The 27748-nt window shown below is 39.6% G+C and overlaps 2 protein-coding genes across 2 annotated transcripts; both read left to right on the forward strand.

Moving 5' to 3' along the window:
- Positions 1-6036: 6036 nt before the first annotated feature.
- aamp (angio-associated, migratory cell protein) lies at positions 6037-12698 on the forward strand. Its single transcript, XM_061715515.1, has 11 exons — positions 6037-6338; positions 6505-6648; positions 6722-6841; positions 8291-8430; positions 8615-8759; positions 9412-9495; positions 10528-10643; positions 10721-10815; positions 10938-11028; positions 11317-11471; positions 12369-12698. Exons 1-11 carry the CDS (start codon positions 6248-6250, stop codon positions 12442-12444), a joined length of 1257 nt encoding a protein of 418 aa, XP_061571499.1. The 5' UTR covers positions 6037-6247; the 3' UTR covers positions 12445-12698.
- Positions 12699-24026: 11328 nt separating this feature from the next.
- Positions 24027-27737, forward strand: LOC133425076 (G-protein coupled bile acid receptor 1-like). Its single transcript, XM_061715744.1, has 2 exons — positions 24027-24211; positions 26406-27737. Exon 2 carries the CDS (start codon positions 26467-26469, stop codon positions 27490-27492), a length of 1026 nt encoding a protein of 341 aa, XP_061571728.1. The 5' UTR covers positions 24027-24211; positions 26406-26466; the 3' UTR covers positions 27493-27737.
- Positions 27738-27748: the final 11 nt, after the last annotated feature.

A 27748-nucleotide genomic window follows, 5' to 3' on the forward strand; every position in this document is an offset into this window, starting at 1 on the left:
AGCAGGGGCAGATGCCTAATTGCCCCAGCACTGATTTACCCCCATCCCTTGTCTATATTAACATTTTTACTACTGTCACAAGACCTTTTATTATTTCTGTAGTGGAGCAGCTTTGTGCTGCTCCACTACAACTGGCATTTATTAATCAAGGTCGCTCCTCTTTCAGAGTACAGGGGAGGCCCGTTGGGACATCTGTATCCATAGCAACAGAGGATTATACTGTAATTTGTGGATGAGCTACGGAACTTCGGTTACGTAAGGCAGCAGGTCTTGGAGGCATGATGTGCTTGAGTAAGCTCTTTGGGTGAATAACCTCAGGCCTGTATGACTGAAAAACCTTCCTCCTCTGTCTATGCACGCTTAGAAGTTTTCCAATTAAAGAAAGAATTCAAACAGGGCTATAATTAATGTTTGTGAAGGCCTCCTGCAAAACAAATCTGCCTTTTAAAATCACAACTACCTCCAGGATACAGAAACTAGAGCTGCAGATTTTAAACCTGCTTGGAAAACTTTTAATATTAAGAATAAAACATATCTAATTTAATTGGTATCAAAAGATTAAAAGGCAATAGTTGTGCAAACACGAACGAAAGGACATAAAATATATATTAACCTTAGTGTTTCTAATCATATCCATATGGCTGTATAGTGTCACACAGCACACAAAAAAGCTCGGAGTCTATTTCTGTGCTATGAGCGAGCAGAAATTGCTCTTGGACATCTGCATCGGTATTGTTTGTGTATGGAGTTTTGCTGACGCAGATGTGCATTAAACACTGAAATGTGTGTATATGTGCGAGTGTGCGAGTGAGTGCATCCAGAGCAATGATGTCAAAGCAGGGATTAGATTGGCTTATATTGCCCAGAGCAGCACATTTGCAATTCAGTGAGCACACTTGGGATGCCAAATCGCTGATTATCTGAGTTTTACTTTTTAACATGCAGGGAAGTATACTTCATTCCACTTTTGGGGTAGTTTCCTGGTCGCTCCTTCATATTTGGACATTCGAGCCTTTAAAGGCAACTCCTTTGAAACGCTTTGCATCGCTTCAGCTAAAAACTCAGAACCTGAGTAATGATGTTCCAAAAATACACCATGTTTCTGGCCAACGGCAGAGAAGAAGAGCAGCAGTCAGGCTGGAAAGTCAACAGGCGGGCGTGCAGGGCCTACACAAACCTCCGCTCTGCTACCACAGCAGACACATCACACACAGGCTGTGGACCAGACCACTTGCAATACACACACAACTGGCTGTTAGTGGTTTGAGAAGGGAAGCCGTCGTCTCACCCAACATGGTCCCACATGAGTCAGATGCCGCGTGCAGACAAAGCTTGCAAACCTCAGCGTCATAAAGAACCTTTGCTTTGCTTCGCTACCGGGGGAAGAAAAATCACTGGAGAGCACAATGTATTTGACAGCGTGTTAACAGAGCTCCACAGGAGCAGATACCGACATATAGAAGAAGGGTTGTTTTTCTGTGCGAAATAGATCGAAAATGTTTCCAAAATGCATTAAGTGTTTAAGAGAGTAAGGAGAGTAAAAGCTGCCGTAAAGAGTTCTTGTTAAAAAGCAGCGGAGTTGAGGCTTCTTTAAGTCGAGCCAGTTGGTCTAAAACTTTCCATCAAAGCCACGCTGAGCTGCATGGAGTAATTACCTCTAACACAGCAACAGCTCCCAGGCCTTATTACTGATACAGCGCACGTGTGTGTGTGTGTGTGTGTGTGCGCGCGTAAAAATGCACGTACTGCACTCATAGTAGACGAATATGCCTCCCTGCTCTGGTCAGGGAGTGTGTGTGCGTGTGTGTGTGTGTGTGTGTGTGTGTGTGTGTGCGTGCATGCGTGTGCTTGTGTGTGTGTGTGTGTGTGTGTGTGCGTGTGTGTGTGCGTGCATGCGTGTGCGTGCGTGTGTGTGTTTCCATGCCTATAAAGAAACAGCAGCCCAAAGTCTCCAGGTTTTTCAGACATAAACCAGCTCTCTGGGGTGATAAACCGGGAAATGTTGTTATGACGGGTTGCTCCGAGTCTCTGCTGTTGTGATGACGGCAGAGAGAAGCCCACCCAAAGTGCTCTTCCAGGTAGTCTCAGTAAAAATTGGCAGATTTATAAAAAAAAAATCCAGAGTGAAACAGAGAAATATAAGCCGTGAACAAACTGTGACTCATTCCAGCTTTGAAATTTCGATTTAAAGGATTGCCAGTGAACTTGTAGATTCATCTAAATTGAAACTTTAGTCATAAAAAGTCCAAACTGTGACTGGACGTTAGTCACGGAACAAGTTGGATTTCTGTTATTCAGCTGTATAATGTCTCACGTGACTGCCATGTTATTAGATTTGAATGTAAAAGCTGAATTTAATCAGTTAAAATTGAGAAAATTGAGCCACATTTAGCTGGACAGTAATCGATGTGCCCGGAGATTCTGGTAAATAATGTAGAGTTTTATATCATCTTTTGCTTTTCTTTGTGAAATATGGGACCATTTTATCCCTTGAGATGCTTTGATTATGTAAATGGTTCCATGTTGGAGGTTCAGAGGGTGAATCTGAACTCTTGACTCTCCCTTTAGCGCCACCATCGGGCCAAGACTATATCACTGCTGTGGAGGAGTATGCAGTGAGCCATGAGTGCGTAGATAACCTTTGTTGCTTCTGACAACTACAGATGCTTCATGTCTTACTCTCATGGTGTAATGAGTTTGTTGGTCCACAGTGTAACCATCATTTTATAAACAAAACCACGGAGACTGAACATGTACCCTAAGTAATGTAAAAAACAGCAAGTTTAAAGTATGATTACAGAAATGCTCAAAGAATGTGAACAACAGCACACAAACCACTGTTTCCTGTGAGAAAGTTCGTTGTTTGAGTTACAGCAGCTGAATGTGGAAGAAAATAAAACTAAACTGAAAACCAGTGATTAAACCAAATAGGATCTAAAGACTTTGTCCCACATGAAATTCCTTCGTTTGACATGACGCCACTGAAAACAAAAGCAGAAAGGGTCTGAAAATGAAAGCAAGCATACAAATGATAGAAAATTAGCTTTTAAAAAAACAATACTACTAAAAAAACTGTGAAAGTAAGTCTACAAAAGGAAACTAAAGAGGGAAATCCATAAAGGTTTCCAGCCAGGACATAAAGTCACCTGGGTCTGAGTCATATCTTTAAGTTGCATCAATAGAGCACAAATGGAAGTAAATAAAAGATCAATAGTAATGCGACTTTTAAATGATAGGAAAACAATTATGGTTAACCACTGTGACACTAAAAATAACCAGAGGCTGAAAATAAAACTGAGCCATAAAATTTAACATCAGGCCTGAAAAAAGACTTAAATATTTCGAGGTGCAAGATGAAACATGAACCCCAATCTCTTGGGTGAAAGTCCCATAACCGACCTTAAGCTCCTGAAAGCAATAAGAACATTGTTCTGTCAGTCACCAGCCACAATCCTGACCACGGATGAGAGCATTAATGTCGATTATAGAGTCCAGATGCTGCACCGACCCCACATTTTCCCCCAATTTACGAGCAAGACCCAGAGATACTTGGACTCATCTTTGAACTTGAGGCAGCCCCTCCCTTTCGGTCCAAAGAGGCCGCTGCATCCTCTCATCTCTGCTGTTTCATCCTCATCAGCAAACCGCTCCACTGAGAGCTGAAGATCTTGGCTTGATAACGTGAACAGGACCACATCATCTGCAAAAAGCAGACATGAAATCCTGAGCCCGCCAAACCAGACCCCCTCCGCGCTTTGGCAGCGCCTACAATTCTGCCCATAAAAGTTATGAAAAGAAGGCCAAAAAATGAAATGAAAAAACATGCAATCAGACAGGACATGAAACCGTGTCTACTGGGAGAAAGTCTTGTGTTTGATCCCCAACGTATCCTGCTGCCAAAAGCTTTTACTGTCAATCAAGACGATTGTTGTCGGTCACATGACATGGAGGGAAAGAAAAGGCCAAAAAAGGCTGCACTTTGGGAGCAAATATTTCTTTACATGATTAGACATTTCAATTTGAGATGGGGTTGCATAATAATAATAAAGACAGAATCTTTATTACTCCTAGCTTATAACTGATGTTTCACTGAAGCTCTTGGAAGCTCAGGAGACTGTATCACATGTTTTCTGAGGTCAGATGGTAACTCCTGACCAGACTGTGCACACAGTCTATGATTCAGACTGGATTAGATCTTTATATTGAAATCCAACATTAATCAGCCCTGTTGTCAATCTTTTTTTTTTTTTTTTATGAACCACACTTCCTCAAGAAACCGCTAAGCCAGAAAGAATTTCCTAAGTCTAGGCTTTAATGGAGCCTGTGGGTGTCTCATGATAGTCTAACTGCTACTTCAAAGGCTCGTTCAGGGGAAAACAGACACTTCTTTGCATATTTTCATATGAAATTTGGTTAACTTCATTATATATATATGGGAAAATATCAATATCAGCTTTTGTATTTGCATCATCTCTCACAATCAGCTGACATGAAAGTCTTGTAAATGCCCAAAGATTTGATTCATAATCTTAAACTAATCAAACAAAATTAAAGGACATTTAAATGTGCAAACGGGAGCTGAATTTGAGTCTTTTGCATCCACAAACAGCCAGAAGAAACTGCAGACGCAGACAGTGAAATAAAGCGACTGTGAGAAGCTAATGTCGTCTAACTTTCCAGCATGAAGGCTCAGAGGCCTGTTCCAGCTTTAGTCATAACCAAGCGCAGAGTTTATAAATCTCTTGCTCACTGCAGATTTAAAATGTCTGAATAACCTACACCCTGATATTTCCACATCTCAACACATCATGAGAGGCTTGTATTTTTCCAGTGGAGGCTCGAAATGGAGGGGCAGCCTGAGCAGCCTGTAAAACTTATTTGGACATCCAGACCTTGAGTCCTGCCAGCAGCATATAGCAAGAGGCATATAACTCCGACCAAAAGACCTGAAGTAGACAAACTGTGTTAAGTGTTCATAAAATATCTTTGGCTGGGGAATGTTTGATGGTGGGATTAAAGCAGAGAGAACAGCTCTTTTTAAAACGGAGAACAGCCCCGCTGCTAATGATGTTTTCCCTGTGGTTTTATTGCCTATACCTACATGTTAAGAGTGTGGGCTCTCAGATCTATAAAAGTTATTTTAATCACAGTAAGAATTTTGAATCAACGCCATATGCACAGAGACCAGAGGTCAGGTTCTGCAGACGTAAAGCTCGACACATATTCATTTTGTATTTAATGCCTGACAGAAGTCGGAGAAGAGACCCCCAATAAAAGTTTTATTTTGTCTCTTTCACCGTGAGCAAAGTTTTCTCTCATCATCATGCTATCACTGCACCAAACCCTCACTTTTATCCTTGGACGTGGCTTTTTTCCCCTTTAGCAGTCAATATTCATACACAAAGACAAACAGGCACACTTTGAACTGATTTATGCAGGAACTCAATGGATTTCATCATGACATCACGTTAACTATTGTAATTCTATGTGCCTTTTTGTGTTTTTCTTGCTTAAATCTTGTGTCTATTTATGTTTAATCAACATATTTGCTGAATATCCTTCAGAAATCCTCAAATAGAACAAAAGTGCGAAATGTCAATAAACAATAACATTATTTTGTGACCAAAATCCCACAATGCCTTGTTTTTTACTCATGAAAACAAATGACAGTTTTGTAACACTACATAATTCTGGTGTCTTAAATGAGATGCTCATAATTAATTGTACTTTATATGAGTAAAAGGAAAGGGGAGACAGCTAAACTGGAAAAGGAGCCCGAATGTTGTTACAAAGTACAGTATTTAGTCTTCATAACAGCGCCATCTTCAGGATTTAAGCGAAAACTACGTTTCGTTGTATCGGCTGTGGGGACTGGCCCCGCCCCGTCCCTGAAAATTAACCAATCATCTTCTTTCTCCGCGACACTAACAACCAATCATAGCCGCGGGTCCCGCCCATGGCCCCTCCCACTTGCTCCAGTTGATCCAATCACCGAGCACCGCCGTCTGTCCAGCTCTCCCACGTCATCGATATGCGACGGTCGCTCACTCTCCAGGAGCAACATGTGAAGAAATCATGGACACCGAAAGCAACGTTTATAAGTACAAATCTGGCATGTAATCACGTTTAGACAGTTTAGATATAACTATCTGAACGAGTAGTGCTCTAAAAGTGAATTAAGGCGACTCGGGGCTCAGTAGACACGCTACTTCTCGGTTGTTTTGTTGGCTTTTAGCTCGCTAACAGCATGGACAACACACAGGAAAATGCCATTGAGCTCCACGGAGATGAAGAAATCATCGAAGTGATCGACCTAAACCAGGCAGAGCTTGATCCAGGTACTAGAAAAGAAGAGGCTGAATTTGTTGTTTATATTTGAGTATTCACGTGACAGTCACTTTTAAGGTGGATAACTGTGTGTTATTAAAGAAAGTCAGCTTAAAAGATGAAAATCAGGGAGCTTGTTTTCCACAGCGTCTGAATAAACAAGTTGTTCTCTCATAGATGATTTGGCTGATGAATTGGAGGACGTTGAGTTTGAAGACGCTGGAAACCCAGAGGGTGATAACGAAGGCTGGGAGACAGAGGATGAAATGGAGGCTGAGGTGGAACAGGACGACAGCGAGCTCACCTTCTCCAGACACACAGGTAAATCCGCTGCACTCCAGCTGTCACACGACCTCATCCCTGCACCGGTTATAACTGGTGTCCCTCTGTCCAGGATCGGTGTTCTGTGTGAGTTTGGACCCGGCAACAAACAGCTTGGCTGTGACAGGAGGAGAGGACGATAAAGCCTACGTTTGGAGGGTTAGTGATGGAGAAGTTCTGCTGGAGTGCACCGGTGAGTGTTGAAGGTTGAATGAATTGTGTTTAACAGCCTTATAGTCAAGAACGCCTAAACCGAGACCAAGACACTACCAAGACTAGTTCAGCTCAAGACTGAGACCAGAAAGAAACCTAGTTATTCTGTCATCCTGTGTGAGTTGTAGAACATCAGCAGCATCCTGGTTCAGCTGCCTAGTTTCCATATGAGCTTGTATTCAACTGCAGCACAATAACACAGAGAAGTGGATGATGATGTTGAACTCACTATAAATGTTTTCATCAATCAGCTGAGATCAGATATGTGTGGCGACTGCACTACTGCTATTTCTACACTATTGGAGGATTGACTCCAGTGCTTTTAAGGATTGATACGACTACTAACTAGTCCCAAAGTGATCTAACAAAATAACCATCAATCACAACAATATGCAAATATTATTCAAAGGCCAATGATGCCATATATTTATTCAAACAAGGCTGTTATAAACACTGTAATTAAATACAGACACACATGCAGATGCACCAAAACATTAAATCAAATGCAAAATACAAATAGTTTACAAAACTGTACATTAACAAGAGGAAGAACTGGTGATACAAGATTCTGTCACCTTGGTGTGCAACGGTATCTCAGTTATCCGAGACCTGGTGAGACCTAGTGTTTATTTCAGCTTAGATCGGCTCCTTAAATCCTCTAATCTTACTTCTATGGTGAAACAAAATCTGTAAACCAATCTGAAACAATTTCATGTAGTGGGGTTGCATCTGGGTCATATGATCCTAGTCATATGATTTACGATTTATGTTCATGGGCCACTGTTTACTGAAGTCTTTAATAAGAAATCCGACTTGGAAAGGATTTTCAGGATTTTTACAGTGTGTGACTGAGCTGGAGATCATAGGACCTAAAAAAACAGAATAACTGAAGATTGCTGCTCCTAAATTGCATCTGTTTGAATTTGGCTCAAGTGTTAAATAGTTAAAATGTTTGTCCATGCAAGTAGTTCCAAGCAGGGAAATATAAAAATGTATTTGTGAGCAATGAACACGTCAAAACATTAATCAGCCAAGACACTCTTGCGCCCCCTAAAGCTCTGAATCATCACTTGCAGGTTGTTGTAGTTGTTCTTTGCTATAGGTTTCTCCACTGTTACAGTACATGCCCATCAAATCATTTTACTAACAAACACAACTGACAAAAAGGGTTAAAAAGAACAGTTCTATCACAGCCAGTCATGTTACCGATCCTTTTTTTTTTTTCATTTTATATGACTAATTATGTTCCATATTGGTTTTTCTTCCTTTTTTTTTCAAATTCTTATTTTTCCCTATGGTATCATGGGGGAGTTTATCTTTTAGTAACATAGTAAGCATCCATGGAACAGAACTGGGTTTTGTCTGTAACTTTTAACTGTCTGTGTTTGTGTGTAATCCATAAAAAATAAATGTTTCTCTTTCTCTACAGGCCACAAAGACTCTGTGACATGTGCCATGTTCAGCCACGACTCCTCCATGGTGGCCTCTGGGGACATGAGCGGCATGATCAAAGTCTGGAAAGTACAAACCAAAGAGGAAATCTGGTCCTTCGAGGTGGGAGACCTGGAGGTAAGGACTTCATACAGAGAACAAAATAATAAAACAGCATGTTTGTATCTTCTTGGTTTGGGCATATCAAAGCGCTTGGGTAGTCTTGCACTGGAGTTCAGAGGCCATTTGGGTGAAAAATAAGTGTAAATGTGGAAAACCGTCTGTTTCTGTGTTTTTATTTTTGCTTTCACCTCTTCTTCAGTGGATGGAGTGGCATCCCTGCGCTCCGGTGCTGCTGGCGGGAACAAACGACGGGAGCGTGTGGATGTGGAAGATCCCTGGAGGAGACTGTAAAACCCTCCAGAGTCCTGCATGTCAGGCCACCACCGGCAAAATCCTCCCTGATGGTAGGAGATGGGGAAATGGAGCAGTTGTGGGGAAAACGGGGGTTACTGGAAGCTTCAGTGTTTAAGAGAACATCAGAGAATAAGGCAGTGTCCGGCAGGCTCAATGTTGCAGAAGCTTTGCAGTTTTATTTGCTGCATCCCCTTTGCTTGGTAATATATTCTTTTATTCTTCATCACTCCTCAGCATCACTGATGGGAATAAAAACTGTTGCACTTAACAAAATATTACTCACATGTGTCTTAACATTGATAACACAAGCTTGGTTGATCAGTTGGATGTTTTTTATTTATTTGTTTTTTGGGAGCACGCCTTCAAACTGTGTCTTGCTCTGATGAAATAATCTTAAATGAGCTGCTTATTATTAAATATAATTATAAACGGTACATCAGCTTTAAGAGCCAGAGTAAATGGCTTGTTTATAATATTACTTTGTTATATTGCTAAAAAAAAGAGTAAACTTGTTATGGCAACAAAAAAAGGTTTTCACCTGATTTTCTTTCATTTATTTTCCCTGGAAATCTAAGCAGATATTTGAAATCTGAATGCACTCAGAAGCACGTCTGATGGTTTTTCTCTTTGACTTTGACAAACTCTCAGGAAAACAAAAGAATTATAGTGGAAATTCAAAAAATTCAAAATATCGTTCTGCAGGTAAACGCGCCGTGGTGGGTTATGAAGATGGAACGGTGCGAGTTTGGGACTTGAAGCACGGAAACACCACCCATGTCATCAAAGGTACCTCACACATAATTACAGTTGGACTTTTTGGCGTTTTTACGGCTCAGGGTGATTTAGAATGAGTACGTGATTTTAAAAAAAGAGTAATCAAATTATAGTCAAGAGTATCAGCTCTTTATAGACTGATCATTAAAGGTAGAAAAAGCCTTTGCGGATGAGGAAATGGCTCCACTGGGAAACCTTTTATAGGATTTAATGCAGTGATACAACTAAGTTAAAAGGGGTCACTGTTTAATGAACTGCTTTTAGTTTAATAGTGTATATTTCATTGTGCGGGGAGTTTAGTTGTCCTTCCATTAATAAGTAATATATGAAATGAAGACGACATGAAATAAAAGCTGGTAACAGAGGTGTAAGATCCAAGTATCAGACGGTAATAAAATGTTCTTTTTGCTCTCTGAAAGTATAACCTTCAGTTAAATTTGTTGAAATTTCATGAACTAGTAGACTATAGTATTCTGCAAATTATGTTTAAAGCTCATAAAAAAACTTTACCAATCAACATTCAGAAAAGATTTGAAAAAAGAAAAAGCAAGTATAACTTAAAAGGAACAGAGATTTTTATAAAACCAAGATGCAGGACAAAATTGATGGAACGTTGTGTTTCTGTGAAAGGAATCAATTTATGGAACAATCTGAACAGAGAAAACAAAGAATCCAAATCAAACATTACATTCAAAAGAACAATTAAAACCTGTATGTTAAGGAAATATAACGAAAAATGTTGAGTTTGATTGACATACCCGTAGGCGGTGGTAATTTTATTTAATGTTATTTTAATTTTATTTTAGTTGTTTTTATTCACTTAGTTTTTTTTTTTAATTTATTTTTATTAATTTATGTTATTTGTGAAAGGGGCAGATCAGATAAGATTCTTCTTCTTTCTGCTCCCTTTTCATTCACAAGTTAGGAATATTTGTATTTGTGTTTGTATTAAATTGTTTTGTTTTTTGAATGAAATAAAGAATAAAATAAAAAAAAAAAAAAAAAAAAACTTGAACTTTAACTGGTTGTCGTGTGGTCTGAAAGGTGCGGACGGACACCAGGGGGCGCTGACCTGCCTCGTGTGCAACAAGGACGGCTCCCTGGTGCTGACGGGCTCCGTGGACGGCTGCGCCAAGCTCATCAACACCAGCACGGGCAAGGTAGGCCACGCAGCAACGGAGAAGAGTAAAGACAGAGGAGGAAGCGTTGTTCAACAGTCTCTCCTGTGTTGGTTTAGATGGTCGGGGTGTTTTCTGTGGAGGGAGGCAAAGCAAAAGGGTCGGATCACGAGAAAGAGTCCAACTCTGTCGAGTCAGTGGGATTCTGCAACATGTGAGTTGGAATTTATTGTCAACGTGTTGAGATAAAGTTTCTGACGGAAAAAGTAACCGGTTTCAAGGGAAATCTAAAAATACAAGAAAGTTCTTGCGAAAGCCCTCTCTTGTCATTCCCAGCCTGCCTCTCATTGCTGTGGCTTATCTGGATGGGACTCTGGCCATATATGATCTCTCAACGCAGGCGCTGAGGCACAAATGCCACCACGGGGTAAGAAGCTGCAGAAAGAGGGACAACTTGATGCTGTTTTTGTGTTTAGTTAGTTTTCAATACCACAGGCATCCTAATGACTGACATCCCTGATCAGCGGATGTTGTTTAGTGAAGGAATTCATTTCTACATGATTTAACAATTTTGTATATTTGTTGTAAATCTTGCAAAAGATGAAAAGTGCTTTATTTTTTAGCTTCTATTACCAATTTTTACTCATTACTTTATCTTTCCTTGAGGTGAGAGTCTGACATGTGACTGGTTCTGTCTCCCGGTGTCGTCCCGCAGGCGGGTATTGTTCATCTGCAGTGGGAGGAGTCTTCTTCTGTGGTGTCCACCTGCAGTTTAGACGGAGCTCTGCGTTTATGGGACGCTCGTTCTGGCAACTTGGTGTCCGAGTACCACGGACACGCCGCAGAAATCCTCGACTTTGCCGTCAACAGGTAGAACTGCTGAAACTGCCATGTCAGTGCTCTATCGGTGAAAAGGAGAAAGACCGTTCTCCTTTGACGCAACGTGCGATATGTACCACTGAGACACAAATATAGGATGAAGTATCAACACTGAACGTCTTGCTCTTTTACATTTGATGTCGTGCCTTATTGGATATCTGTTCTGCAGCTTTGAGCTGTCATGTGAATGTAAATTTGGACAACGCTTACATTTAAAAATATTTTTATAATGTGATAGAGCTTCAGCACCAAACCTGAGAGCTTACAGAAGCACACAATAAAAAAAATACTAAACTGACTTTTGAATTCGTAAACAGATTTTCCTCATCTGCAGTTCAGTCTCAGATAGTTAGTATCGATCCCTCTGTTGAGCACAATGCCGTCATGATTCTTATATTAAAGGATTAGGAAACTCCACCACAGATGGAGCCGCTGAAATAATGTAATAACCAGCTTGTGGGTAGAAGACCTGTTAAAATGAAGAAAAAAATGGCATCTACAGTCCCATAGGACCCGTTTAGACCTTCCATTAACAGCTTGCGTGAGTGATTCCTCTTGGTATTAAATTGTGCGCCCATATGGACCTTCCCAGTTCAACATGCAAATAAACACGTCAGCTCTGCTTGCAGAACCAACAGTGTTGCTTTAAGTTAAAACTGCTATTTCTGTGATTTAATGAATCATTCATTTAGCAGTAAAGGAGTAAAGAAAGTAAAAAACAAACCCCCCAAAAAACAAGATTCTTTAAGCAGTTTGTCTGTAGATCTGAGTTTTCCCCGTTCATCATAGACTGCCAGGAAAACTAACCGACTCGACTGCTGACGCAGACTTCAATCATTCCTTTTTCTTTCAATTGCGAATCTCATCCTGGTTGTTGTTTCTTTCCAGGGAAGCGACTTTTGCAATAACAGCCTCAGGAGACAACCAGGCCAAAGTCTTCTGCCTCCAAAGACCCGATCGGTAAAAGAAGAGGAGAGGAATTACATCAAGATAAAGACATTTGCTAACCAATCTTGTCTTCTCACACTGAAGATGAGATTGTTCCTTTCTCTAAAGGATTTTAAAGTGTTTTACTGTGCAGGCTTGAGTTTTTCAGAACTGCATCATTTGTAGAAGTTTAGGTCACTTCAAGCCCACCTTAAGGATAAAATGTTCCTGACTATTTCAGTCTAAATATGCTGTTGTTTGAAAATGAGACTAAACATGGTGAAATTCAAAGAGTGATGCATTACAGTGTCCTCCTTTTGACATCTCCTTCAATCTTCTTCCCTCTAAAACATTTTAGAGATTAAACTGCACAAACAACGCAAGTATTTTTTCTTTAATTGGATTTTATAGTTTACCAAACTCCAGTTCTTTCAGCCCTTTGATGGATGATGTGGTAAACCAGATCTTTGACACCAACTTTTTCATGTAAACTCAAGTGTAAATACGAAGAGGTTATAAATATACTCTCCTCTTGGTAACTATTAAAATGACATTTCTGTCTGAAATGTTACAATGTCCTCGGTTCCCTCTATGCCTCGTTTATATGTTTATTAATATTGTTTTTTGTCTGTTTATCTCAAGATAAAGATGAATCATGAAGCGATGGACTCGTTCTAGATGACGAGGTCTTGTGTGGGTAAATGTTTGACTCTCTCTTAGCTTGTTTAGACTGAGGATGATTAAACTCAGTCCAAATCGGTTACGTTTTCTTTTCTCAGATATGAGTAAAGTAGGAGGGCAGTCAGTCTGGAGACAGTGAAACCTCGAGGGGAAGGAGAAACTCTAAAAGAAAGCCCGGCATCGATATGATTAAGAGTAAAAAAAACTACCACTAACATCATCGAACCCCACGGAACAAGTTTAGCCCTATACCATTAAGTACATAATGACTTGAAAGATCAGATTTGGGCTTTTCGTATCGTCTAGAACAGGGGTCGGCAACCCTGGAGCCGCATGTGGCTCTTTAGTGCCGCCCTAGTGGCTCCTGGAGCTTTTTCAAAAATGTTTGACCTTTTTTTTTTCCCCTTTTTTCTTCTTTTGTTTTCCTTTTTTTCTTCTTTTTTTTCCTTTTCTTTCTCTTTTTTTCTTCTTTTTTCCTTTTCTTTCTTCTTTTTTTTCCTTTCTTCTTTTTTTTCCTTTCCTTTCTCTTTTTTTTCCTTCTCTTTTTTTCTCTTTTTTTTTTTCTTTTTTTCTCCTTTTTTTCTTTGTTTCTCTTTTTTTTTCTTTTTTTCCTTCTTTTTTTCGACTTTTTTCTTCCTTTTTCGACTTTTTTCTCAACATTTTGACTTTTTTCTCGACATTTCGACTTTTTTCCTCGACATTTCGACTTTTTTCTCGACATTTCGACTTTTTTCTCGACATTTCGCCATTTGCTTTTATTCTAAGGCTTAGACAAGACTTTTCATTTTTTGCAGCTCCAGACATATTTGTTTTTTGTGTTTTTGGTCCAATATGGCTCTTTCAACATGTTGGGTTGCCGACCCCTGGTCTAGAAGTCCACGTTGAACAGACATTTCTCCTTCTACAGACAAACTTAATTTGGAAATTACCTGCGTTGTAAAAAAAAAAGTAGTATGTAGTAAAGGCAATGTTTAAATCGTTATCGGGGCTGAACGAATGATGGGCAGGGTAAACCAGGAATTCAGTGTAGACAGGTTAAGTGGAAGGTGGTGGTCCATCCATGCAGACACCTCAGAGAGGAAGCTGTGATTCTGGCAGAGATTCTGGGGTCGTCCAGTGTGAACGATAAGTAGAGTTGTGTATCATCTGCATAGAAGTGATATGAGAAGCAGTGTGAGTGAATAATCTGGTTCCATGTGGTAAAGAGAAGGGGGGCAGGTACTGCGCCTTGGTGCGCCCCTATGGAGAGGAGATGGAGTGAAGATGTTTTCCCTTGCCATGAAACATAAAAGGATGAGGTGATCCTGAGAGAGGCCCGTGTTTGAGAGTATAGATAGCAGTATGTTGTGGTTGACTGTATGGAAGCAGCAATAGGTCCGGAGGGATAAACACTGAGGATTGACGCACTGCTCTCGGGGCTTCTGGCACAGACAGCAGAGCTGTTTCAGTGGAATATCACTCTCCCACATCATTGTGGAAGAATTTTGACGCATTCACAAGAGTATTATAGTTCATTTACGTTTTGCGGGTTTGCTACTCAATGCTCTTTGATGGTTCCCCCACAGCGTTTCAGTTAGGCGGAGGTCTGATCTTTGACGAGGTAATTCCAACTCTTCTTTTTTTTCAGTCATTCTGATAAACGAAATTGAACTAAACAGTCTATATGCTCAATGACTCACTGGATTTATACTGTGCTTGCTGCTATATGATCACTCGTTTTAATGTACACTTGGGCTGGGGATCGATTCAAATGTCAAGAATCGATTCGATTCCGATTCTTAAGATTCAGAATCTATTATCAAGATTTGATTCCGATATTGATTTGGATTAGTGTTATTAAAACAGTTTTTTGAGCTGTTGCATGAATTATATGACTGTAGTTATGCAAAATATTACTACTAGTATTATATTGAGATTAAACAGCAAGTATTGTCAGCTAATGATGCTGTAAGGACCAATCAGCTCCCAGAATGCTGATAGAACTGCTTTCAGAATCATGTGGGTCAGAATTACCAAACAGATCCAGGGAGGAAACAGAGACGGATGAAATCGGTTTTATTTTTTCCCACATTCCGTTTTTATTTGTTCCATTTTCGGTCTATTTTGGTTTTTAATTTTTGAGAATTTGGTTTTTAGCATTTTTTGCAAATGTAACCCCAAGACAGTATATAAAGTAATGAAATATAGACAATTTATGCAATTATAACCTAACACTTTAATGTTTTCATACCTTTAAACATATTTAAAGGCAAAAACATGGCACCAGTTATTCCCGTGTCCAACAAAACATTCGTTTTTTGGGGATAAACAAAAAAATAACCAAAAGTTGTAATGATGGGGGAAAAAAAACAAATAAAAATTAAAAAAAATCGATCTTTAGACATATGAATCAATTTTTAGGAATTAATATGAGAATCGATTTAGAATTTTTTCAACACAGGCCTAATGTACACAGTGACTCTTATTTCTGCGCTCTGGTCTTCTCCTTCCTCTCGGCTGCTCAGCAGATTGAAGAAAACAACCGTCATTGAGTATCCTGAGCACAAGTGCTTCTTCCTTGTTCCTCAGCTCAGTCTTTGTCTGTACCTGAATGTGTACATCCATAACTCAACCAGACAGGCAGTAAAACGCTTGCATGCACAAACATGTTTGTGTACTTTTTAAAGTGTGCACTGAGTGGATTTTTCATACAGCAATAAAGCAGTACTTGATTGGCTTTGTATTATAAAATGGTTTGCACAACTCAGCAGTATTAAAGCGAGGTATCAGGGACAATTACACCAGCCGGGGAGAGTTTTTAAGTCTCAACCAAGCATTGCTGATGATTTTCAGCCTTTACATGATGGTCTGCTTTTTTTTTTTTTTTCTTTCGTTTTTGTTTACTGATTCCATATTAAACAAATGTGATCTCTACTACAACTGTCATTTAGCAGAAACACTTATTCAAAGTGACTTACAGCTGACATCTCACCAAGTGTCAGGTGTGATTTCGGTCTTTTGTAAGCTCTTTAAGTAACGTTCTGGGGCTAAAACGACCCCAGGTCTATTATTGGATGGTAAGGAGTACACTTGTAGTCAAGACCTCCTAAACAGAGACCAAGACCAGAGAGAATCAAGACCAAGACTAGTTTAGCTCAAGACCGAGACCAAAAAGAAACCTAGTTATTTTCTCATCTTGTGTGATTGTAGAACATCAGCTCCCCCTGGTTCAGCTAGTTTCCATATGAGCTTGTATTCAACTGCAGCTCAATAACACAGATGTGGATGATGATGTTGAACTCACTATAAATGTTTTCATCAATCAGCTGAGATCAGATATGTGTGGCGACTGCACTACCGCTATTTCTACACTATTGGAGGATTGACTCCAGAGCTTTTAAGGATTGACACGACTACTAACTAGTCCCAAAGTCATCTAGCAGAATAACCAGCCTCCAACACCCCCCTCCACCTCAGAAAAGTAATGAATAGTAAATATTACTGATTTAAATTGTACTTAATTTGTAGATGAAACGTGAATTTTACATATTAAAGATACACGCAATTATTGACTTAAACTTGCATTATTTACCATTATAGTAGCCACATTACACCGTAAATCAGCATCACTGAAATGGCATAGACCTGATGCTTAATCAATCAATGCAAATATTCAAAAGCCAATGATGTCATATATTTATTCAAACAAGGTTGTTATAAACACAAAACTGTAATTAAATACAGACACATGCAGATGCACCAAAACATTAAATCAAATGCAAAATACAAAACTACATTTAACAAGAGGAAGAACTGGTTATCACAAGATTCTGTCACCTTCTTGTGTGCAATGACATCTTAATTATCCGAGACCAAGACCACAAAAAAGTGGTCTTGAGACCTACAGGTCTTGTAAAAAATGTAACATTTCATTGATAATACAATATGCATTTGTCAATTTAATATGAGGATTTCTCCTCCTTTTGCATCGATAACAGTAGTTTTGTGTGACATGATTTATTTACAACAAGGTGGGAAGCGGAAGGAAATGTCTGCATAAACAGTCATTTTTGTGCACTTTCTGTACACTTATAAAGTTACAAATCAGTGTGGTTTGTCTGTAGGGGCCTTATCCACACTATCACTCATTTTGGTCCCGAATGAAAGTTTGCTTTCCTTACCATCTAATAGAGATAAAGGCTTATTTTTGTTACAAGATAAGGGATGGATAAATATTTTATGACCCTGCTGGTGCTGAACTTTCAGTTACAAGATGAAAGTTAAAAGTTCTCCCTAAATTAAAAGCATTCATGGTTTTTGTTTAAAATCTTAGGAAAAGTGTTGATATGATATCATAAAAAGAAACACTGGCCTCCTTCATCAACCATAGTTAATTAATCTTATCATATTACATTTTTCCAGTGTATATACAAATAAACCAGATTAAATCATTGATGTATTGTCGCGTCGGGAGTTCCGGGAAAGCAATGATGCAGCATCGACTCTGTTGGGAGATGTTGTGCTCTCATGTCCAGCCTGTCCTCCCTGTGTAGTGTCTTTTTAGATACTCCCAGGCCCAGGAACATTTCTGTTTAAAACCATTATCTGACTGCTGATCATCCATCTCTACCAGCACTGGGTTTACTCCAAACTATCAGGGAAGGAGGCTTCCGTGTTTGGCGAACAAAACCGTTCCCCGCAGGCTCTCCATCCAACGCTGTGTTTAAATACAAGACATGTATGACAGCTGTTATGAATTCAGTCATACACACAGTTGTATTTATATGTTTAGCTCGTCTCGTGGCCAAATACAAGAAGCAAATACATCTCAGCTTGTGTTTAAGCTAAGTTGAGCACATGAGGAGAGAGTTGGGCATGTTGAACATAAAGCTAACTAGAAAAAAATCCATGCATTCCTTTATCTTTCATTCCTGTGTTTATATCCTTCAGCATTTTTAAAGTAGTTTAAATATTTGATTATTTAAAGTATTTCCATAATATGGGAAACATAATAGTTAAAAAATAAATCAAAGATGCTAATTGAGTTATCTTACTGATACTGATTAGCTTAGCAACCACATATAACAATGTCTTCATTCTTTTGTCTTTATTTCAGTTCAGTAAATAATATTTAATGTGTAATATATTGACTGGTGATCTTTGAAAGGGTTGGTAAATGTATTCTTTATTTTTTAAGACACATGCTAGGAGTCATTGTGCTGACAATTTCCTGATCTCTTAAGTAGGCAAATACTGTGGTGTCTTGTCTAAATAGGAGCATTTAAACAAAAATACATTTTTAGTCAAATTTTATGTCTCAATAAGTAATTGTAGTCTTTCAGCCGTAAAATGTCATAATTCATTAAAATTCTTGCGTGCACTGAAAATGCAGATCACAAGGTGACAAGAAAAAGATAAACTTGTCAGAGAACAATTAGGTTTGTCATTTCAAATGTTCTTTTCTCATAAACCTGCTGCAAACCATTTAAAAAGAGAAATGCTTATTGCTTTCACCTCTGAAAGGAGGTTTGATGTTGATTTCTTTCTTTGTTTGTTACTTGTCAATTTATCGCGTTATAAAAGAAGGTGATAAAATAAATGTAAAATGACGAATGTTATCAAATAAGTAGATGAATTAAACACGTTTTATAACTATTATAACTACATATGGTACATGTATCTTAAGTTATAATATAAGAACATTATTTTTCCCCATTGCTGAGTTGATCATTGATCCTTATCGCAACAAACAGATATTTTACAGAAGTATAATATATATTTGTCAGATCCTCAAACAAAAACAACAACAACAAACCCCGACCCAACCCTGACATTTCAGTTTCTGATGCCTCCGTGGGGTCATGTCATATATCTAGTACCGTAACTTCTATGGAAACTGTGGTTAGGGTGTGGATAACTGTAAAACTACCTCCATCTGTTTTTTCTGGGATGTAATTTGTGTTGCCTAAAAACACAAAATTTCAACTCATACACCGAATTTGTGCTGAAATACAGTTAGATAATGAGCTTTAATAATTGAACTGAATTGAATGCCTTTTATTGTCATTATACAATGCACAACGAAATGATAGAGCTTCCCCTGTGCTCAGTGCAAAACATTAAAGTAAAAACAACAACTAAGTAAAAAGTGCAGATATGCAAAATAAGAATATTAGAATAAAAAGTAGAATTAAAGCTGCAAGCAGCGATGAACGGGCCCTCGCACTCACGGCCACCGCCCCCATAAGCATATCAGAAATGACACCACCCACGACTTCCTATGTCAAACCATTCAAAAGATATAGCAGAAAAAAGGGACAGCCAATCAGAAGAAGGGGCGGGGCTAATTCAGGCCAATGAAGGTCAAGGACTCCATACAGAATCTGATGATACCACCCACGACTCTCTATGTCAAACCATTCAAAAGTTATAGCAGAAAATCGGGACAACCAATCCGAAGAAGGGGCGAGGCTAATTTTCACCAATTATGGTCAAGGACTCAATACCGAGTCCCATGACCCCAACCACGACTCTTTATGTCAAACCTTTCAAAAGTTATGGCAGAGAAAAGTATTCTAGGGGGCGCTGTTGAGCCGTTAGGCCACGCCCATTAATGCAAACCATGAAATATCAAATTTATCGCCAGGCCTGGCTTACATGCAAAATTTGGTGACTTTTGGAGAACTATCAAATATGGACCAATCAGATGAAGGGGGGCACGCTTTTTGGCGTCTAGCGTCGCCACGGTAACACTTTTGAAAGAGAAAAGTAATGCGCGTAGTCGCAAGATGAAGACGCACATTTTGATGTATAACACACCTGGTTGCACGTTACGGTTCGGGCCGTATTAATTGCCGAAAGAATGGCATAAATTGCACCAAAATTACACAATTAATTCAAAATGGCCGACTTCCTATTCGGTTTCGGCCATGGCGCCAAGAGACTTTTCTTTAAGTTGCGACATGATGCAGGTGTGTATCGATTTTCGTGCATGTACGTCAAACCGTATTGTGGGGCTTGAGGCACAAAGTTTTCCGGGGGGCGCTGTTGAGCCATTTTGCCACGCCCATTAATACAAACCATGAAATATCAAATTTATCGCCAGGCCTGCCTTGCATGCAAAATTTGGTGACTTTTGGGGAACTATCAAATATGGACCAATCAGATGAAGGGGGGCGCGCTTTTTGGCATCTAGTGTCGCCACGGTAACACTTTTGAAAGAGAAAAGTAATGCGCGTAGTCGCAGGATGGAGACGCACATTTTGATGTATAACACACCTGGGTTCACGTTACGGTTCGGGCCGTATTAATTCTTGAAGGAATGGCTCATATTGCTCCAAAATTACGCGATTAATTCAGAATGTTCAAAATGGCCGACTTCCTGTTCGGTTTCGGCCATGGCGCTAAGAGACTTTTCTTTAAGTTGCAACATGATACAGGTGTGTACCGATTTTCGTTCATGTACGTCAAACCGTATTATGGGGCTTGAGGCACAAAGTTTTTTCTGTCTGAACCAACCAGATGAAGGGTGGGCGCGCTTTTTGGCGTCTAGCGTCGCCACGGTAACGCTTTTGAAAGAGAAAAGTAATGCGTGTTGTCGCAGGATGGAGACGCACGTTTTGATGTATAACACACTTGGGGGCACGTTACGGTTCGGGCCGTATTAACTGCCGAAGGAATGGCATAAATTGTGCCAAAGTGACACGATTAATTCAAAATGGCTGACTTCCTGTTCGGTTTCGGCCATGTCGCCAAGAGACTTTTCTTTAAGTTGTGTACTGATACAGGTGTGTAGCGATTTTCGTGCATGTACGTCAAACCGTATTGTGGGGCTTGAGGCACAAAGTTTTCCGGGGGGCGCTGTTGAGCCATTTTGCCACGCCCATTAATGTAAACCATTAAATATCAAATTTTTCGCCAGGCCTGACTTGCATGCAAAATTTGGTGACTTTTTGGGCACGTTTAGGGGGGCAAAAAGGCCCTCCTTTCGTCAGAAGAAAAAAGAAAGAAAAATTCCTACAGATACAATAGGGCCTTCGCACTGAAGGTGCTCGGGCCCTAATAATCTGGATAATTCCATGCAGAGCTGGAGTTCAAGGTCCTTTTGATGTAAACTGTGTGTAGACTTCTTCGTGTCAGAGCTTTTTTTTTAAATATGAAAATGCGCGGCCGGCCTCAGACATGTTGGATGTTTATCCCGCTGGCCCGGCAGCGGCTCTGGTTGGATATCTGTTTGAGCGGGAGGGCCAGGTGCTATCTGTCAGCACAAATGAAGCCTGACCTATCCGTTTCGTCTGGATTATTTCATTTGGGGCAGTCCCTGATATTAGATATAGTTATGTTTGAGCTTCAAAGATATGCACTGGTGCTTCATGCGGTCACGGCTGCATGGCTTCGTTTAGCATCATGCTACGGTTGCTGATGTAATCCTTTTGTCAACTGTCACATTGGCTGTGTCCTTTTCACTGTTTTCTTTTATCATTACATTCACCCTATACAAATCCCATTTACACTGCCTAACATTATGCATCTCGTAGACGTCATTATGATCCCATCACAGTATAATTGAATAACTTTTATCGTTATCAACTCTATTCATCCTTGTTAGTTTCAAAATTAGATGAAAGGAAGTACAGAATATATATCTTGTGTACAAGCTTCTTAGACGTCAATAATGTCACTTCTGTGTCTCCTGTTAACGTCGTTATGCAGCTTCAGCAATCCAGTAATAAGCAATACATTTAGTTGTCATAGGGACGATATACTGAACCTGAATGTTCAAGATGTAACAGCACATCAGGATTTACAAGTTAGTCATTTTTCTATTGTAGTTGATTACATTTCTCTGGATTTAAATCAACAAATACCAGTCCCAACAGTTAATCATCATGTCTTAACTTCATTGATTTGTAAATGTTTTTTTAATGTGAACGCAGAGATATTCATCAAATTGAGTCACACTTGTCAAGTCATTTATGTGAACCTGAAAGCTTTTTTTCCTTTTTATCACTCCAGACTACTTAATGGAGGACAGTATTAATGAGGCTCAAATAGTAATAATGGGATAACTTATAGATACAGATCAAACAGATAAAAGATAAATATAAAATGTGCATGATTATAAGTTAGATAATAAGAATTGACAAGTAATAGTGTCACACACAAGTATCCCATGAGATAGATAGATAGATGGATAGATGGCACAAATTGAGACGAGAACAAAAGGAAAATGCATCAGAGCAGACAAACTGGTAACAAAATAAAAAGGATTCAACTTTAAAAAAAATTTTTAAACAACTTTTATTACTATTTGTAGTTTATTTCATTTCATTTCATTTCATTTATTTATTTATTTATTTATTCAAACAGGTTAAAACAAAAACAAAATAATCAGAATATATAAAATGTATATACCGAAAAAAAAAAGTTTAGCTCACATGCAGCATTAATTTGTTGGAACAACCCTGTGAGAAAGTGAGCAACCCCTCCCCTTCTCACCGTCACCGGACTTTTTTAATGTGTGTGGCAGGGTGGAGGATTGGGCGTGGTCTGCGGGGGAGCAGCACACAGGTGTGCCTGGTTCTGCTGATTGGGCACACCTGTGCCCAATCAACCTCCCCACCCTGCCTGGCTTCATAACCAGTGGCTGCATACCAGAAAGGGGGCTGCTGAGTGGAGGTAGCTTACTGAGAGGCTATACTCAATGTGCCATTTTTTAGAATACTGATTTTGCTTTTGCCTGTATGTCTTTGTGCTTTTTTTTGCATACAATAAAAAGCCTTATTTTTTGGCATTCCACGCTCTGCGGGGTCTCTCCTTTACACCTCATCACCCAGGTCCAGTTTGCCTGATCCCCTTGTACACGGGGAGGCCGCTCTGGTGCCTCACAAACCCCTAAACCAGTTCCCAACCCTCCAACTACTCAGAAAAATATGTTAGTGTATCTACCTGGTATACTTCAGTATATCAGGTAAGTGAAATACATATAAAATAATAGAAACTGAAAATAAAACAACAATAAAGAAAAAAAGATCGATGGTTGAACTGTGATCTGGGTCTGTGATGTCACAGGAACTATATTTTCCAACCGGTAGCTTTATACAAAGTTGCAAGATTGTGTTATAATGTTAACATTTTATTTGTTTTATTACTTGGTTTTATTTTTCATTTTGATTTTCAGTTTAGACACCCAAACACATACTCTCAAGGACAATATATATATATATATATATATATATATATATATATATATATATATATATATATATATATATATATATATAGTATTTGGCCCCCTTGAATGACCTGAATGACCCCTTTGTGACCTATATATATATATATATATATATATATATATATATATATATAATTTTTTTTTTTTTTTTTTAATTTAAATTTTTTTTACAGCAGTAGAATGATGCTCGGATCAAAACAAAACAAAAAAAACACAAAATGGAAATCCCAAAACCATGGCAGTCTATATATTTATTTCTGTTCTTTTTTTCCCCTTTCATCTGTCTATTTCCATTTTTATATATTCATATATAATAACTTCTTGTAGGATTGTTCAACATGTTACAAAAAGCTTTCTTGCATCACAAATGTCACTGACTATCATAAAGCACTGGGAGGAGAAGATTTGCCGTGGCATCACTGAGAGGACTATGATTGTTGGAAACAATCCTGCTGATGTTAACCTGGAATGCTTTTATCATTCTCAGACGCCGATAGCAGCTTTCCAGCCTCTTCCAATGCCGAAAGGTTCAAAAGATGTGAAAAATATGAGTTAGTCGGTCATTAGTCAGTGGACGCTGCCCTCATTCCCAGCTGTCCTCAGGAAAAGACCCTTTCAGAGTGACCGTGCCTCCTCCTACTTCTTTAGTGTGCACTTCCCCTTTAAAGTATGTGAGAGGAACAGCCGTACGTACGGGTTCTCGCCCTGAGTTTGTGCTGTGGTTTCTAGAGGCTGCTGGGGTCGAGTTCACACAAATGGGTTGTACAGGTTAAAGACGAGGCTTTTGCAGTTGATGCTGAGACTTTGCCTCTGACTGTGGATATGATACGCAGGGCAGTGATAAGAAACTGGATTTCACTGGATTTTCTTCTCATAAATGATACACAACTGGGGTATTTATCACAAAAAGGTAAAGGTCCTTCTCATAGAATTGCTTAAATCATAGATTTGATTCATTTTTTGTCTTCTATAACACATCTTTTCCATTGTTACAGCAACATTAATGTTAACAAGTGTGATTTAATTCAACTTTGATGCTTGTTCTTAGTGAAACATTATGGAAATTTGTTTTAAAATCAATTTAAAAACACAATTTGCCAGCTGATGCTTAAAGACAGAAAGGAATAAAATCCTTTTAACTGACATGAAAAGAGTGTTTTTTGTGTAATCAACTTTTTAAAACCCTGCTGCGCCACTGATGCCATAAAACTCATTGCTAGAAACCGGCCCTGGCTTTTTCTTCCCATGTAAAGCCGGAGCGCTCAGGTGCTGGAACGTTTACTTTTAACGTCATGGTAAAATATGATGCTCTTGTCGTTTCAAACAGTAGTCCTTCTTTTCAAGAATTACGCTTACAATGACACTAAGACTTGCCAAATAAAGATAAATCATAAGGCAAACAGACAAAAAACAGAGTAGAGTATTAAGGTGTGGTTTACAGTCGTAGACCTCTTCTGACTGTAAACTGATACAAACTGCATATACATCATCCTCTCTCATAATAGGCACGAAGGAAACTGGAACCTCAGAGTCGATGAATTATTGAATAAATGTGGCCTCACATCTTTTATGAAATGTTTTCTAATTTGTTGTGAGCTCACAAAGCTCACATTTAAGGAAAACGACGCTTTAATGAAACGATGCTCATTATGGTTATTGGGTTTTGTAGCTTTACATCAGACAAAAGTTTCTGTGTGCTCAGCTGACTGCACACGCTCAGATGAAGATACCACAGAAAAGATGTGGGGAATATAAATAGTGAACTGACTGCAAATATTCTGCTTGCCGTGATGCATGAGCTTCACAGGCGTTGCTGATTGACAACTAGATCATTTAAATGCAATTCACTGTCTGAAACTACTTACAATTCCATGTCAATGTGATGTTTTAAATGGAATTTTAAACAAACTGAAACCCTTTTCGTCATTTTTGCGTCAGCTTACGCAGGATTTAAGTAATGGGCCATTAAGTTGCTGATTCAATCTCTTCCTGCTTGGTCTGATTTCACAAGAAATTCCTCAGAATCTGCTCTGTCATTGGCTCATTTTACATTGCTTCGATTGCATATCTAGAAAAACGCAATCTGAAAAATAATTAGGAACTTTTAAAAGTTCTAACAAACCCAATCTTAAAGGTAAGATAAGGGATCCAATGTAATTTTACAACATCCATCCGTGATCTACACCTGCATCTTCCTATTTAGGGTTAAGGGGATCTGCTAGATCCTACAGCATCCTTAGATCCTCTCTTAAAGTGAAAAGTAGAGCAACTTTGAATCACAAATTGGCCTAAAATGCATTTGGATTGAAGGAAACCAGTTCAGCCCAAGTGGTGATCTTTGGGACCTATATAACCCACATGGCATAACTAAGCCATAAGGCAAGGCAAGGAAAGTTTATTTGTACAGCACAATTCAACACAAGGTAATTCAAAGTTCTTTACATCAACTTTAAAAGCGGCAAGACACAATTAAACAGTAAATAACAAATAAAATGAAATAAACTGATAAGAAAAGAGGTAAAATAATAAAAAGCACAAGTTGTTAAAAAGTAAAGGCAGTAGATCCAGCAGGTACATCTCATTCTTACAATGGCAAGAATTACGTTTCTATACAGTCAAAACGTACAAAGACCGGGTCAAATACAGTATTACAAAAGTAATCTGTAACAATTCTTATGGTGAATTAAATTAGTTTGACAACTCTATGCCACAATGCCTGTTTCCAGGTCTTATAAGTGCCAAAAGTAGCCCAGATTAGGACTACATATGGCTGCCGTCTGGGTCTCTGGTAGTTTCCCACCTCGCCTGTACACTGAGATAGAGATTTTTTTAGACAGTCCCAGGCTCCATAAAATGGAAGCAAAGCGAGTCGGGGATACCTGCCCCCCAAAACCATAACAAACATTGCTCCAGCCAATCACCAACATGGATGGAGGGGGAGGGAAGTTGGCCCTGAGTGGTATTTTTTTAATGTTTTCTTTCAAATATTAACACATGTGACATCATTCAAAAATCCCTTATCCTACCGTTAAGAAGGGTTTGTAGTCTGTCTGCCTTTACTCCATCGTTGTTTCTTCATCGTTGTTTCTTCATCTTTCTCATAGTGTAGCTGCACTTTGATGGGACTGGTTGCAGATTGGAAAAAGGATCCTGAATTCCTCTTTGATGGACAACAACAACTCCTTGGAGCTTCTCTCTGGGGAGAGCCTCATCTACACCATCACCGTGCCGCTGTCAGCGTCCATCATCCTGGCCAACCTCATCATCATCCTGGGCATCTCCTCCAACCGGGAACTCCACAACACTCCCAACTACTTCTTCCTCAGCCTGTTGGTGGCCGACATGTGCACTGGCGTGGCTCTGCCCTTCATCCCGTTGATGGGGCTGAACCGGAAGCTGAGCTTCAGCTCCTGTCTGGTGGTTCACGTCTTCCCAAACTTCCTCTTCTTGGCTTTTATGTTCAACCTGGTAATGGTCCACTATGAACGCTACGTCTGCATTGTTGACCCTCTGCGTTACAATAACTTGTGGATGCATCGCAGTTTTCCTCTGGCGTTGCTCGTGGTGTGGGCGCCCCCACTTTTGTACGCATCTCTACCCGCTTTCGGGTGGAATAACTGGACCGGGCCAGATTGGAACGGTTGTTGTGAAAGCACCCAGAGGTCAATGCTGCGTGTGAACTGTTCCACCAACGGCACCATCTGCTGCTCCTACAGACGGGTTTTCCACAACTCCTTTATCTACCTGGAAGTCTATGGAGTTGTTCTACCTGCGATTCTCTTCATCGCTGGCATGACCGGCCATGTTCTGTATATCACCCGAGGGCAAATGAAGGAAATATGCCGCCTCCATCGGGCGGTGGAGCGAGGAACTCAGGCATCGTACAGGGAGCAGAGGCTAAACCTGCGATACACTCGCTGCGTGGTGGCGGTGTCGCTCACCTTCCTGGCCTGCTGGGTTCCCTACCTCATCTACATGCATGTCTGTATAGCGTTCTTAATCAGCGACACCAAGTGGAGCTCCACCACTCACATCGTCATGTCCTGCGTTGGTATTGGAAGCATGGCGGTGGTTCCGCTGGTGCTCGGCCTGGCAAACAGGCAGTACACGGAGCCTGCATACAAAGTTTTACGGAAACTTAGAGACCGGTGGAAGCGAAGGAGAGAGCAACCGGAGGAAGCTGCACTCTAAAAACGTTCTTGTGAAAGGAAATATTTATTAGGTTTATTCTGCAAGAGAAAAACACATTTCCAGAGACAGTTCGGTAGTTTGCTCGAGCAATTCCCTTGTTGTATCACCTTCACATTAGACTTCTGTTTCAATTACACTAGTCACAAATAAAGTTGCAAGAAGCTTGAAGTACTCGTCGCTCACGTGTCTTCGCCCACCAAGCTAGCTGCCTATCGGCTCGAATTCTGCACAAATTGGATGTTAAGTTATGCTCATC

Source organism: Cololabis saira, chromosome 24 (genome assembly GCF_033807715.1).
Source record: "Cololabis saira isolate AMF1-May2022 chromosome 24, fColSai1.1, whole genome shotgun sequence".
Taxonomy (NCBI): Eukaryota; Metazoa; Chordata; class Actinopteri; order Beloniformes; family Belonidae; genus Cololabis; species Cololabis saira.

Coding starts and splice junctions, on each gene's coding strand:
- aamp (XM_061715515.1), top strand. CDS start 6,248: ATGGACAACACACAGGAAAATGCCATTGAGCTCCACGGAGATGAAGAA. Junction 6,649..6,721: donor CACCTTCTCCAGACACACAG/GTAAATCCGCTG, acceptor CCCTCTGTCCAG/GATCGGTGTTCTGTGTGAGT. Junction 8,431..8,614: donor TCGAGGTGGGAGACCTGGAG/GTAAGGACTTCA, acceptor CCTCTTCTTCAG/TGGATGGAGTGGCATCCCTG.
- LOC133425076 (XM_061715744.1), top strand. CDS start 26,467: ATGGACAACAACAACTCCTTGGAGCTTCTCTCTGGGGAGAGCCTCATC.